At 31.5% G+C, this 16244-nt stretch overlaps 1 protein-coding gene across 2 annotated transcripts; it reads left to right on the top strand.

Annotated features, from left to right (window-relative positions):
- The first annotated feature begins 50 nt into the window (after positions 1–50).
- On the top strand, positions 51–15290 carry LOC126827726 (cilia- and flagella-associated protein 100). 2 transcript variants are annotated; one of them, XM_050557221.2, is made up of 17 exons: positions 58–184; positions 697–808; positions 1270–1349; positions 1855–1941; positions 3383–3474; positions 3809–3989; positions 4932–4999; positions 5633–5796; positions 6142–6298; positions 7719–7912; positions 8093–8153; positions 8321–8472; positions 9444–9542; positions 9746–9862; positions 11813–11909; positions 13382–13501; positions 13672–15290. In XM_050557221.2, the coding sequence occupies exons 3-17, from the start codon at positions 1277–1279 to the stop codon at positions 13786–13788; spliced, it is 1779 nt and encodes a 592-aa protein (XP_050413178.2). In that variant the 5' UTR covers positions 58–184; positions 697–808; positions 1270–1276; the 3' UTR covers positions 13789–15290. The 2 variants fall into 2 exon arrangements, with proteins under 2 accessions (XP_050413177.2, XP_050413178.2); XM_050557220.2 differs by lacking the exon at positions 697–808 and having other exon boundaries at positions 51–184.
- Positions 15291–16244: the final 954 nt, after the last annotated feature.

The raw sequence follows: 16244 nt of genomic DNA, 5'->3' as shown, positions 1-16244 counted from the left end.
TGGACCAGTAATAATAATAACCTGGACGATCAAGACTAAATATTTTCGGTAAGTTATTTCCCTTAGGTCGTTGTCACTGGCAACCGGTCGATTGTTTACAACATGGCCGGCAGTTGTCATTATTGAAATTGTAGGTGAAGGAATACCCCTGTTCCCCGGTCATTCGTCTCTTTGAACCTTTAACGTAAGTGTAACTGCTGTGCATTAACCTTGTTATTTATTAATAATTCTGTTGTTACTTTATCAAGATTCGACTCATTTCTCTTTGATTTTGAGTTTCTCTTGTTGCGGAGGTGCCAGTCATTACGTCAGCTATTTGCTCAACCGGAGCTATAGTATATGATCAAGTGTTAACATTTTTAAAAGAGACAAACTTTTATTTTCAATTTTAATTGTATATATTTAATCATGTATATTGTTTTAAATATTTATATATGTAAAAGATTTGTTATATTTATTTTTAATTAATATATTTTCTGTGATATTTGTTTTTATCCTATAAATTCAATTACTTGAATTAGGCCTATTATGTGATATTGTTTTAATTTGTCTCGATAGATTCACCATATGTTTGGCGCAATATAGCCCGGTTGGAGCTGACGTGCCATTAAACAACATTTCATTTGTTGCGGAGGAAAATCAAATCATCAATCAATCGTCACAATTTGAATCTCATTCTCAATCAATTTGATTCAGGAGATTGAAACCATTGGCATTGCATTACCTGTCAGATTTTGGCGTTTTTTGGTTGACCTTCTTCTGAATCAGATTCATTGATTTTTATGACTGTACCGACTTTCTAGCCCAGGTAGGTAAGGTAGTTAAATTTAAATTGAAAATAACTCCTGACACGACAGAAAGCATACGTACGGTAATTCATTGTCGTAATGAGCATAATATATTGATGGTATCAACTTCACCTACTGTCTGAACTGTCGTAAATATTAAACAGATTTCTTCGATTACAAACAAACTACTTAACTTTGGTTATTATAAACTTACCTGTGTGTTTGAAGGCAACTCCTGTTAAATAAAATCCATTGCACAATTAAATATTCCAATGAGTTACTTGGAACTGTTTACTTATCAGCATCCTTCTTCTTATATATGCCATAGTTTCCATTAATAGGATAATGTTAAATAGGCACACTGTCCTACACATGACATAAAAAGCAAACCATTTTCATAAAATTTACTGTACTGGTTAGAATCCTTGAATATAGTCATAATATTGTCTTACTGAGTTATTTAAGTATTTTTCTCTTTTAGATTCACCATGTCGGATTCTCCAAATCAAAGATCAACAGCTGTATCACCAGCTAATTCACAAATCTCTGAAAAAAAATCTAGTGAGTAAATATTTCTAACTTAAAAACTACTATTCAGAATAAGCTTACAGAAGATTTGCAAAATAAAGTGTTGAATTGGGTTGATTTGATTTCTTATTTCGATTACTGATGAGACCAGTGGTACAATTTAAATTGTTTTAAAAGATTAAATAAAAGTCATTTTGTTTATTAATAAGTTTAATTTCATTTGTCTTTGTGTGTACACACAAATTATTTCAATGACCCGGTACATCTCAATTTTAGCTTTATCTGTAAATTTACAAATTTACAGCAAAAATAAATTCAAGTGGAATTGACGACACTACATTAATATTTTTCAGGAGTTTTAAATTGGACATTGTAATGTATAAATTTATAAAAAAAAGTTGAAGCAAATTCTGCTTTTGTTTTGTTCACCAATTTCTTCACTACCTGTAATTTTAGTTACCGGTAGATTAATATATAAACTTGTCTTGTAGATCTATTGTAAAAAGAAAATATATTTTAAATTATTTTTTTTTTTAAGGACAAGATGTAGTTTCTCGTCAGTCTGGTAGAGTTACCTTTCCTAACTCAGCTAAATCAGATTCTAGTCACCATTCTATCATGTCAGGTAAGTACAGTGTGTAGTTTCCTCAATAATTGTCTGTGTCTGTAAAAACATTAAGTATTAAGTAATTAAATTAAGATTGAGGTTGTTTGTGTATGTGTAAAACATCAAGTGGGCCTACATAATTTTATTATGTAGATTTAAGTTTTATACTGTTTTAATGTTTTTCTAAAGAACTTCTGACTGTGCACAGCTCTGTGGTGGAAGATGAGTGCTTTTATTAAATTATGAATATTGTTTTAAAAATAATAATAAAAATTAACCTTATGTGAATTGCATTTTTTATATGCCCACATTTTCATGTGGATGTATATTGTCATCGCCCCTGTCCGGACATCCGTCTAGACTTTGTTTGCGGTCACTCTACAGGTCACAATTTTTATCCCATTTTGACAAAACTTTACATATAGGTCTATCTCCCACAGATCTCGGTTCCTTTCAAAATTGGCATGTATCGGACCGTAACTTAATGGATTTATTTATGGCCCCCGATTGTACGATAAATCATGATTTTAGCTTTTTGATGAAACTTGAAATCTATGTTTATAACCCAAATATCTTGGTTCCTTTCGATATATACGCATATTGCATTGTAACTTCCTGGGGTATGGCCCCTGATTGTACAAAAAGTCAAATTTTTAGCTTGTGGTCCCTCTGGAGGTCACAATTTGTATCTGATTTAAAAAAAACGTTTAAATATATCACCGTTACACCCTGACCCCAATAAAAGTTAAAGATACATTATGGGAGATATTTATAGAGAGATGGCCATTCTTGCTATAACAGTTCAAAAGTAGATGATGAAAGAAGAATATATTGAAAAATTCAGTCAAATTACTTTATTCTGAACATAGTTATCATCGTTGTAATATTTGCCTAGAAATGGTAGCGAAATGTGTCTTCACCTTCGCCGAACGTTTGATTGACAGGCGTTAATTCCACCTACATATCTCAATTATCAAGTAAAGTTTTCAATGGCATACGGAAACGCTTTACAGCGGCCTCGCTAAGTACACTCTATCATTTAGCCTCGATCTAACTGACGTATTTTCATCAGGTTACCCATATCTGATTTAATCAATTAGTGAAACCCTATTTAAATCCGAGCTGTAGCCGAGCCATCCGTGGGTCTACAGAGTTGATATTGGTCTTGTTGTTTAAATAAAGATCTAATTTATAATTTCTATAACATCTGAAGCCTAAATTAAGACTTGCAATAATCAGATTTAGCTCTTGCATAATGCATGTTTAAGTTTGAATTTCGCAAAAATTTAAAATACATGTTTATATCCAATAGATCTTGGTTCCTTTAGATATTTGTAACTTCCTGGATTATGGCCCTTGATTGTACAAAAAAATCCCATTTTTTTTAGCTTGTACTCTTTCCATTCCCTGCAATATGTGGGCGTATCTTGCATACTAACCGCTAGTCTTTTATTTACAGATGATATGATGCCACCAGGAAATCCATTTAAGATGCCTCTAGATAGCGATATCTTTATGTTAAGAGATAAAGAAAGACAGAGAAAGAAACAGGTGTGTTCTGTCAAATTTTACAAATTGGAATTCTCTTTGTCAATGAAATCGGCATCAATTGGTGAATTTTTAATTTTTGAATATTATTACTGTAGTGTAGTACTAATTTTGTATTTACCCAGAAAATTAATACTCTCCTATAACTGTAGTAAAAATCTGAAACTAAATTATATTGAAAAAGGATCAGAATTCTTTTTATCAATTTATTTTGTCTTTTTAAAATACAAAATGAACAAAGTTTGTTTACATAAAATAACTACAAGAAGTTCATATAGAGTATGTGATTAAACAAGGAGAATGAAAATCATTGTTATTCATTATTCTGTTTTTAAAGCAAAGATTAAAACAAAGACAATTGAAAGTTCATGAGAAAACAACCTATGCTACCCGTGTTAATTTCCGTACAGCATCAATGATTCGACCCGTTGATTCTGATGAAGAAATTCAAGAAGAAGATCCAGACAAATCTGTAGCTGTTAAAGATGATCCCCAGTTTACAATCGCTGTTACTAGAGGTTCGTACTTATTTTATGAAAATAGTTTCTCTTTTTAGTAAATCACCAATCAATTTGGTTATTCTGTGCCACATCTTTTAAATGATACTTTTTATGAGTTTCTATGTAATCAAGATATTTCGTCACCAGATGTTGGATATATCACCTTAGTCCATGTTCAAAAATTCATATTTGCAAAAATAATAATCACATTGGTGGTTAGAAAAAAAGGTAAAAGTCTTGACAAATCGGCCCCGTTTGTCGCGACGCAGGAGCGCCATCACGTAGTGATCTCTAAAACTATTATGGCCACTTCCGCCTTCATTTCTATCAGGTTTGGAGCTCAAAGGATGGCAATAAACTCGCTCTAACTTGACTGAATGAAAAATCTAACATACCTTTCGACTTTGTAGAATAACAATCTATAATTCTAGTGATCTTATTTTTGGAAATCTTATCGGATTCCTGAGATAAGATGTATTTTCTTCCTGATCACCATCAAAACATTGAAGAATCAATTATGTCGTAAATTTTATGTTAATTAGATTGCCATTACTTAGATTTTCCTTTTTCTCACTGTTTTATTGTCGATTTGGGATGATACGAATATTTAGTATATATTAAAGACGTCTCTATTCATTTGATCTCATTTGACTTTTAAACCTATGTAATGTACATGAATTTTAGGTACTATTTTTGTTTGCGGATGAATACAGCTGTTCTGTATTGTATTCTGTTGTAGACTGTGAAAATTTTGGATCCTTGTGTCGACGCTTTAAATCACATGGATCCATTAAACCTTCTAACTGTTTAATTCCATTTTTTTCATTGAAGATTCTTATATTACAAATCTTTCCTTACACTAGAAACGTAATCACTGGATATCAGAAATGTAGACAAATTCAGATCCATAAATGAGTTATTTGAAATTCTATCCTTACATGTATAATTTTATATTTGCAGATAGGCATGTAGAGAAAGAATCTTTAGCAGAATATATTGCTAAAAAACGGGAAATGTTTCTAGTTCAGGTGAGAAAAAGAAAATTCTTATTAAACTCTAAATGTCAAAGAAGAAAAAAATTATTGTAGGTCATTATTATAATATCATGTTATGGGCTTTTATGTCTCTGGTTACCCCTATAATTTATTATGTAAAGCATTTATATTGATATCTGAATTTAATCAAATTGGGTTCTTTTTCTTTCATTTTCATTTGGTATTTTGTTATTAATTAATAGATTTTAAATATTAAACATACATTATGCAAGAGCTAAATCTGTCTATTGCAGGTCTTTCTTTAGGCCTGAAATGTTATCTAAATTATTAATTAGACATTAATTAACTTATCCAGACCATAATCAACTCTAGATGGCATCGCTAGCCTGCGATCTTAAGTGGATTGTGAGCCGATTTACTGCATAACTTGCCTTCTCGATTAAATGGATAATCAAGACTATGCTGTTTATCGTACTGACTTTAGTAATGATGACCGAGGCTAGGCAGAAATTTCATTCGCTTAGTTCTCGGTTCATAGTGGATCAATTTGAATGAAATTTTCAGCAAATTGCCTTTACGTTATCTAGTTTTTAACTATTATAGTGAGAACTGCCAACTCGTTATCGAATCTCCCATAATGTATCTTTAAATAAATTTATTTTGCAGTATTCACTTGGTGTGAAAAGAGATGAAATGAGGAAATTAGAAGAAATTGCTCAAGCTGAAGAAAGAAAATTAGAATTGGCAGAACAATATTTAGAAGAAGACGCTGCAATGTTTGATGAATTTTTAAAAGAAAATGACAAAAATTCTGTAGAAGCTATCAAACTGTAAGTTATAAAGTTGAAAAAGAAACCAGAAACTAATTTAGTAATAGTAACAAAAAGTAAAGGGTTTATTTATAGATCTATCACCAGACCACATATAATTAGAGAAAGAGTGGGAGTCTGTAAACGTTTGACCCAAATTTATCAATTAAAATTCACCAATATATTACTTTCACCTAAAATAAAACTCTGTGTCAGAAAAAAACATATTTCCAAAGACCCCCCACTTATGGGTTTAATTCCCAACATGAATATCCTGGCTCTTAAGTTATCCCAGATAGAACTTGATTTTTGATTCATTAAGTTATTATTTAATATTGATTTTTATTCAAATATTTTGTTTTTCAGAGCCGAGCAAGAGACAAAATTAAAATTAGAGAAAGTAGGAGAAATTAAAAGAATTCATGCTCAAATGATGTCAATAAAATCAGAGATATCTAAGTATGAAGATACCTTAAAAGAATATCAACTCTACAGGAAATTCTTAGAGGCTTTAACACCCCAGGTAATGTAAAAATGTTTATTTGGTTGTGATATTACCTGTCAATTAGATTACATCAGATATTTCAATTAATTTAACTATTTCTTGGCTGATTTGAGATAAACAAAAGCTTAAGGGGAGGCAAGGGTCGACAAATGTCAATTTTGACTCAAATTATCGATTTTTTATATTTGCATATTTGTGATGTTCATTCATTTTTATTTCACTTGTAATTAAAGAAAATACATATAAAGTGGTTTATGATAGAAAAAATGCACTTTTCAACACTCTTGCAATTCAAATTTTGCTGTTTTACCTCTTTATGTCTTAATTTCTCAAAAAGTAAAATATCAACAGTCGACAACCTTACAAAAAATCATTCTTGAAAAGTTTACAACAGATATATCTGAAACTTACACACATACTTAAGTAATGTTAGTTCCATGCAAATAAGGATTTTCAGTACTCTAAATGAATTTTTAGTCTAGTAAATTGGCATTTGAAATCTCTCATTGAAAACAACATTTTTCATAATTTTTGTTTTGTTGACATAGAATGACATGTAAGGACACAATAACAACACTATATTGATAATTGCACAGAGAAATGTCCTAGGAACATTTTAAAAAAAGTTCCAGGCTTCTACCTTTGATACTTTCAGAGAATGATTTTTTTTGTTTCCATGGTAACCAGTAAAGCAGATTCCCCCAAAACTGCCGATTAGCCTATTTTGTCGATGTGAACAATTCCTGAAAATTTCAAGTTGATAGCATTATTAGAAGCCAGTTATTTTAAAATTCATATTTGTCGAGCAGTGCCTCCCCTTAAAAAACTCATCAGACATGGTTGTAGAATATGTGTAAACCCTGGTACAAACTAAACTGCTCTCCATGTGATTGATATAGATAGTTTGTGACACTCTCTTACATAAGAACTATGATCCTTTAAAGTTAACACAGCTCGGATATTATTTATAATGTGCAGAGCTCAAATATATGCAGGAGACTTTTTATCTTTGTACAACCATATAGGCCAGTGGTGTTTAAGTAAGATTCTCTGTGGCACCAGTTTGAGGCATGTAGTATAACAACGAGACAAAGTCTCTATTAAGAAGTAATTAATTATATTAGTTCGCTTGATTGAAAAATGCAACAAATTCACTCTGAAACGGAATAGCAACTTGGATATATAAAGACAAGCATAAATATTTGATGTGAAGAATAGTACACCCTTTATCCAATCTCACTGCATACAGGTACCTCTTTGCATTTCACACGTTAGCATAAGCAACATATTTCGCCTAGAAGAGAATTAAATGCCACTAAATATTTAATGGAAACTAAATGGATGAATTCAGAAAGGGAAGGTCAGCTACAAAATTTTCTGGTGTTCCTAAACAGATGAATATCACAATACTTTTATTTCAAAAATGTTTTAACTACAGGAATGGGCAGAAGATAAGATTAATGAAAAAAAGAAAATAAGAGAAGAAAGAAGAAAAGAACGTGAGATGAATGCATTAAATGCTAAAAAAAGTGAAATGGAACAATTAGAGAAAACTAATTCAGCTGCAATGAAGCTCAAGAAGAGATTGGGAAAAACTGGTACACCTAAAACTAGTGTTTCATCTTCCAAAAGGTATTTGATGTTAACACGAAATAATGCATTAGATTTTATACTGGATGAGGTACTACCTGCCCTGTTACTGAAATACCTGCTTTTCACTATTATCAAAATTTGGGCTTTTATCTTGACTTTGATCAGGTTGGTTATTTAAAATTTAAGTGATCATTTTATCTATTTATTTGTTTATTTTAGTCAACTTGATACAGAGAGTACATCATCTTCTATGGTAGAAGAGGAAGAAGACAGTGATGAGGTAAGATTTATTTATTTTATAGTAAGACACTGTCGAAGGAAAAATGTTCTTCTGTTTTTAGGTATTCATGTTAGTCTAAAGATATTTATATTTAAAATTGTGTTCATTGATGCACAGATGCAGACCGGTCGACTCCTGTTATTAATTTATTTAATTCTTATTTTCAGGAATTAGAACTTTTTTTCTCAGACTCCCAACAATTATTAGATATATTTGCTGAATTAGAAGAACAGAATTTATCACTTATTCAAAACAGTCAGGAAACAGAAGAATCTCTAGAAGAAATGAAACAAACAATAAAACAAACAAAGCGTAAAATGTAAGTTATAATTTTTTTTTGTCTGATGTCAGTTTATAGTCTGTGCAAGTCATTTGATTGTGGTGTCATTTTGATTTTCTGTTGTTGTTTGAATGTTCATCTTGTCATTTTGAAGTAATTTCATTGTAACATCATTTGATTGTCTGTAACATCATTTGATTGTCAATGATTATCATTTGATTGTCAATGATTATCATTTGATTGTCAATGATTATCATTTGATTGTCAATGATTATCATTTGATTGTCAATGATTTTTATTTGATTGTCAATGATAATATTTGATTGCCAATGATAATATTTGATTGTCTGTGAAATTATTTGATTGTCTGATATTATAATATTTTGATTGTCAATGATATTATTTGATAGTCTATGAAATTATTTGAATGTCAATGAGATCAATTGATTGTCTATGATGTCATGTAATTATCCGTGGTTGCTATGATATCTTTTGGTTGCTATTGATATCTTTGTTTGTCATTGATATCATTGTCATTTGATTGTCTTTTGATTATCAGTGATGTCATTTGGTTGTCTATCATGCCTTTTGGTTGTCTGTGATGTAATGTAGTTATGAGAGAGAGAGAGTTTAACATCCACTCAACACAAACTAGGTCATTTCGGGACTAACACATGGTTTCATTTTAATTCAATAATTCACTTGCGTGTAGGGGTCTTTAGCAGTGGGAGGAAACCGGAGTACCCAGAGAAAACCCACGAGGTTGGACAGGCGACCCTACTCCTTGTCACGTACGATCGAGGAATTAAAACCACACCAGTTGACTCAATGCCAGACCGTATGATACAGCGCGCACGTGCTAACCATTCTGCCATCCAACCCCCCGTAATGTAGTTAGGAGCCAATGATATAAATTGTCTTTTATTGTAACATGAGCCATTATATATCCATAGCATCAATTTTATGTTTTACCTTGTCCTTTCAGATAATGATTTTTTTTTTATTTAAAGGGAAAAAGAAACCCAGATATTAAAAGAACAAATAGATAAATTAAATGCTCAAATACAAAAAGAAGAAGCCAAAGCAGCAGATTTAAAAATGAAATCAAAGTAAGGATTATTTATTCTCATATAATATTAATTAAAATCATAATAGATCCAGTATTATAAATATGAATGAAAAATTATGCTTTTCTGTCAAGATTGAAAAAATACAAATTTTTATTGCTAGTAAAAGTACCAATAAATGAAATATAGATGATTAAATATAGATGAATTATGAAAAACTTCTACAAATAATTGTTTTATTTCAGGATGTTTAACTATGGTGAATTTAAAGCAGAAGATCAGGAAAAGATGCTGGCATCGTTAAATCGTAAAGTAGAAGAAGTTTATCGGGGATGTATTGGTGACAACGAAGCAAACATCAGGTTAGTGGAGACATCTGGTGTTGAGTTACAGAATCAGAGTTTATTAGTCAGAGACCCGTCCAATGTTTCTGTTGTCATTATTGTAATTGTCTTTTGGTTATGAATAATGCATTAGACAGCACATGTTATGTTAAAGAGACATTTGATGAAGAAAAAGTCAATTAAAAATTTGTTGATGAATGTATGAAATTATATTTTTCTTATCAAATTTGAAAAGTATAGAAATACTGATGTCATGGCATAATTTTGGTAAAAAATTTATTGAAAAGCTTGTTATCTCCAAGCAAATAATCAAATAACTGTTCAAATATTTTTTTTCATAAAAATGTCTCTTTAAATTTAGTATATTTTGATTACATTGCTTGCTGACTTATTGTTTTAAAAGGTATACAGTTCTTCACCTTTGATATTCTCAAAATATTACTTTAAAACAATATTATGTATTTTATTTCCTAATGCTTTTTTAAAAAGAATTACTCTAAAAGAAAAGTAATGTTATATTTGGTATTAGAACATTTAAAATCTGGTATCATGGATTATAAAGTACTAGGGCTTTTCATGGGCTAACCTGCCAGAAAATACTGAAATTTTTAGTTTAAAAATTCAAAGAATTTAATTGTCAGTGTGGTGTTGGTGAAGGACTGTGTACCTGAAATTTGCTTGATTTGTTATGCTTAGTGTATGCATGTAATGCTTGCTTATTATTGTAGAATTTACTTGTTTCATATGCTTATTTATACAATTTTGCATGTTAATGCCCGTATATTGTGTTAGTTGCTTTTATTTATGCTTTTGCTTGGTATATTCATTCACATTGCTTTCTTTTTCTCCAGCAGTATATATACACATATTTTCATTTGTATGCTCTTTGCTTGATATCTATTCACGGTTCTTTTTCTCATACAGCATAAATAACACATTTTTCAGGTTAATTCAGTGATTGTTTTATGGATGTTTACCATGGTTGCAAGTTGCTTCAATAATAATATTGTGTTGATATCACAGTACTAATTTATTTTATTCTCAAGCATGCACAAAAAGTTAATAACCTGATATTATTAATTCACAATAAGAACAACCAGTAAGATGTATGTGACCTTAGTAGAACTTGAATTGAATTTGGTAGACGTTCTCAATGATACAAGTACTGACTGTAGTACAAAATATAGAAGGAAAATATGAAAATATTCAGATAAAAAGTGCAGATAAATTTAATAAGATAAATAGAAAATATTTTGTCCTGTCTACCATTTTGTTTACATATTATAACAATTTTCTATCACTAATGCATTTATTTACACAGCGATGTAACAGCACTGCTTGAATTATTAACAACACTGATAGCACTGTATTATATGCTATGGTCTTTCATTTTATCACAAGAGTAGTTATCACACATTACCTAAAGACAATTTACCACTGTAAACTTTGATATTGTAATTTAACCTACAGGTGGAGCCACTGATCCGAATGCTTGCTGCCTTGATGTTGATTCATCCCTTGATCGAAACCAAATATAAATTGTTTTATGTTGTTTTCAGATGTTAGTTTTTATAAAATAAATTGTTATAATTTTGATGTTATAAAAGTAATTTAAGATGTAGCAACATTCCCCAAAGTGTATTCAGGTGACTTTTCTCAAAACTAGCACATTAGTGTGAAATTGTATCAAACCTGGATGACTTAATGTCATTAATTGAATAATTTGTTCTGGCAGGTGGACATTCCTTCCGGTTAGGTTTTAATCATATAAATTGTAGAGAAACTGATCCATTACTGAACAGTTCACAAGTCCAGGGTAACCTGAATATTGCGTCACCCAATGTTGTTAGCTCTTAATTTATTGATAACATCAAGAATTGTAACAAACCAGAATGTATTTTTTACCACAAACTAATTGTAATGATAAATCATAGATATGTTTAATCATAAATCTTGAAATATATCCAGCACTCTACAGATGTTGACAAACATAGAAAACAGAATGGAAGAATTATTTGAACAAATAGAAACAATGCCACAAGACAAAGTGGAAGCTGCAGAGAAGGTAATGTTTGGTATTTAATGTGATGGACCTATGTCTTTGATTTACTTGTTGCTTGCCTAAGCCTCAACTCTTAGATGTTTTACAGATTTTCTGGTTTAGGGGGAGTGTTGTTGAGGGTCAGGGTGCTGGACCCTTGATTGGAATGTCCAGAGTTTGAATCTGACATGCAACAATAATAACCTTGGGAGTTTTCATGCTCCGTCTTCAGTATGGCTAGTTTTTCAGATGGTACAAAAAATCCAAAGTCAAGCCATGTATAAAAAGAATTGACTGTCACTACATAAGAGAAAATGAAAAAAAAAATAGAAAAAGTCTGTGCATTACCATGTTTTTATTAAAGAGCCTATCTCAATTATTTTTTGGAGAATAAAACTGCTTAATTATATGTTAAAAGCCCTTAAAATCCTCTATCTTAGGGCCGAGCAACTAACTCAATAGTCTTCATCTGGAAATGGAGACTGGTGTACTAAGCTGTATTATACAGTGTCTGGATAAAACCAGACTTTTATTTTCATAAAATTATGTGTAGGCAATAGATTATCAGGTTACCCAACGAAAAAATTGACCTGAAATCTTAAAAGGGTTACATGTTCGGATAAGCGGTTTTGACGTTCATGTCCAAATGATTCAATATTTTGAGCTGAAATTTTGAGACAAGGTAAATACACCATTCCTCTATATTTTGATGTACACAGACTTTTATTTCTGAGACTCTGCTAAAATCGGGATGGTCCCTGAAAGTATAGTATGAATAAAAATAAGGAAATATACAGGTCTTTTATATTTTCCTCGTAACTTGTTACTTCAGTCAGTTATATAAGGACAACTCGTGTTTGCCAATTTTTGCGTCACTTCCCATTTTTTCAAATCTTTGATAAGCATCTGCTGCAGCAATGATCTCCTTGTTAAAATTATATCTGGAATGTGTTGAACCAGTTCTATCAGTGATCACGTGTTGATGACTGACAACGACATTGTCCTTTAAACCCCAATCAATTCTATATATTTGATTAACATTATGTTTTGTTAAATAAATGTGGCTGATCATTCTTGGATTCTTTTAATTATGTAACACAAATAAATTATTATTTTTTATCAACCTATTAAAAGCAAACCATGCAACATATCAAAACAGAAACCCTATACTACTGCATTCAAACTTGTTGAAGCAATGAGCTTATCTATGTAGTATTATAGGGTGCAGATTTATCAAACAAAATAGTGCAAAGACTATGAGTACTAAAGTGTTATAAACTATTGTTATGAATTAAAAATCATTTTGAGTCTGATTTTGTAGGTGAACAAAAAGGGTTGTCTGTAGTCATGAAATAATGGATAATGATAATTGATTACACTGCTAAAAATAAGAATGTAATTGCCCAGCCCTGAATATGTGCATGTAGTCACATTGCAAGTAAGATTTATAATGTTAGAGTAGTAATCTATAAAAATATCTGTACATTTAATTTCAGGCTAAAGAAAAAGAAAGAAGATTAAAGATGAGGGAGGAAAAGATTGAACAACAGAAGAAATATCAAGAAGAAAGAGTTAAACGAGCTTTAGAACGGGCGAAGGCTGAACCTAAAAAACAGGTATACTTATATTGTACATTACAAATTTTAGACTTTAGTTATTTTCAAACTCAATAAAATTATGTGTCTAAACTGTAAAGTTTACATCAGCTTATTTTGAATCTTAATCTTGTGGCCATGTTTCTTGTGAAGAAATCTTCTAAAGACTTTATTTTTGTTTTCCATTTCAGACTGGCAAGAAATTAGTTTTCCGTTCCGAACCTCCTCGATTAAAGAAAAAAGAAGATGAAGGTGCTGATCAAGCTAGTAAAGAGGAAGAAGAATTAGCATACTTCTTTACATGGTAGTGACTACCATGACTACTGTCTCTTAGCATTATCTGTTGCATAGCAACCATTACTATACCAACTGTTTAAAACATAAATTTTGCCTATAATAATGGCCACACATGCTTGAATCAAAATCCTGGTAATGTTTTATGAAGAACTGAATATAAATAGTATAGAAATTGTTTCTAAAATCTGGTGCTAGTATTGTCGGCTCTAAATTTAGATGTATTCAAGCAACAGTAATAAAACTGGCAGTGGAATAGGAGTTACATGACGTTACTTACATTATTCCAGTTGTCTTCAGGCCTATGAACAATTTCATAAAGGTTTTTTTTTTTTTGCAGCGGCTAATTGTTATGTTATTGTTGCTATAGATCAGCATTTGATATGTTATATCATGATTTATTTTTGTCCCCCGCCTTTCGAAGAAAGCAGGGGACTATTAAAATGGGTTCGTCCGTCTGTCTGTCCGTCTGTCTGTCCGTCCGTCTGTCTGTCCGTCACACTTTTTGGGACACAATAACTCTCTTCCTAATTGAGCAAGAATGTTCAAACTTGGTGTATGTGTTTATTAGGTCAATGCCTTGATGGAGTTCGAAGATGAGCATTTTCCGCTTAGGGTAAGCAGAGATAAGCAATTTGATTGGTTGATGCTTTGGGACACGATAACTCTCTTCCTAATTGGGCTAGAATGTTCAAACTTGGTGTATGTGTTGATTAGGTCAATGCCTTGATGGAGTTCGAAGATGAGCATTTTCCGCTTAGGGTAAGCAGAGATAAGCAATTTGATTGGTTGATGCTTTGGGACACGATAACTTTTAATTGAGCTAGAATGTTCAAACTTGGTGTATGTGTTTATTAGGTCAATGCCTTGATGGAGTTCGAAGATGAGCATTTTCCGCTTAGGGTAAGCAGAGATAAGCAATTTGATTGGTTGATACTTTGGGGCACGATAACTCTCTTCCTAATTGAGCTAGAATGTTCAAACTTGGTGTATGTGTTGATTAGGTCAATGCCTTGATGGAGTTCGAAGATGATTATTTTCCGCTTAGGGTAAGCAGAGATAAGCAATTTGATTGGTTGATGCTTTGGGACACGATAACTTTAGTTCTAATTAAGTGAGATTGATGAAACTTGGTGTATAGTTTCATTACAGTAATACCTTGACTAAGTTTGATAATGAGCATTTTCTGCTCAGGGTAAGCAGAGCGATACGCAATTTGATTGGTCGAGACTTTGGAAAACAATAACTCTCCTACTTTGATTGTTAGACTATAAGTAAAGATATACTGTTTGATTGTTCAATACTTTGTAAAAGATAATTTGTGATAAATTTATATGTGTCCTCTAATTATTTTCCTATTTCGGCGGGGGACATCAGCCTCACTGTTGGCTTGTTGTTATATTTATGATAGAATAAGAAAAGATTGTTATATTTATGATAGAATAAGAAAAGATTGTTATATTTAAGATAAGATTAAGATAGGTATTGTTATTTATATTAAAGTAAAATGAGAAACATAAAATAACTTGTTTTTTGTTCTTGATGGATCTATGGATTGGATATGTTTCTTGGTTTATTTGGGTTTTCAACTCCTTCCAAAAGTAAATTTTGTAAGGAAACAACTGTCTACACAGAAATAACAAATTTTTTAGATAAAATATTTGCACAATATTTGTTGGAAAGGGAAGTATTAATATTCTACTCTTATGGTAGTAGTATCAAAGCCAAACATTTTTGTCTTCGAACAAAGTTCTAGCCAAAAAACAAAGCAATTCGATCCCAGGCCATTTTATAATTATACCGGGGCTTTACTCTCATGTTGTTATCCACTGACTACCCGAGACCCAAAAGCTTCCATATATTGCTGTTGGGAGCCACACTATTTCTATCCCATTTTATTTCTTAATGGGCTGTGTTTTAAGGTCTTTGACCTCAGAAGCTGCCTCCTGATGTAATTTACTAAATATGTTAAAAAAAAAAAGCACACCCGCAGCATTTAAGTGACATTAAGATAGCCACTAAGTTGTCCGGGGAGTCAACAAGGGTTGTTGAATATTATGTTCTTTCGTCAGAAATGAAAACATTTACAACACACTAAAAATCTAACAACCCATTTTGCTTCTAGTTCTGCCCTATACTAACAATTAGTATACAAAAAATTTAAAATCAATTGCCATAATCATTGGAAATCGTTGAAAATCGATAGGCTTCTTTGTCTCAATAGAGACTTTTGGCAAGTGCAATTTCCTGGTCCGTATCGCGTATCCGTATGGATTTTGCGTGTGACGTCATCAATGTCTGTGTATTTCTCATACGTGATACGGCAGCACGTATGGAACGGCTACCATACGGAAATGGTCCGTATAACACTGTCGTCTTTTTACTGTCTTTTTTGCTACTTTTAGACGCTGAAATGTTGCATCATAGCGTTTTTATGAATCTATGTGTATCCTAGAACACGAAGGTGTAT

This window comes from Patella vulgata, chromosome 7, assembly GCF_932274485.2.
Source record: "Patella vulgata chromosome 7, xgPatVulg1.2, whole genome shotgun sequence".
NCBI lineage: Eukaryota > Metazoa > Mollusca > Gastropoda > Patellidae > Patella > Patella vulgata.
Note: the sequence above shows the minus strand (reverse complement) of the source record. Positions and strands in the feature narration are given on the sequence as shown.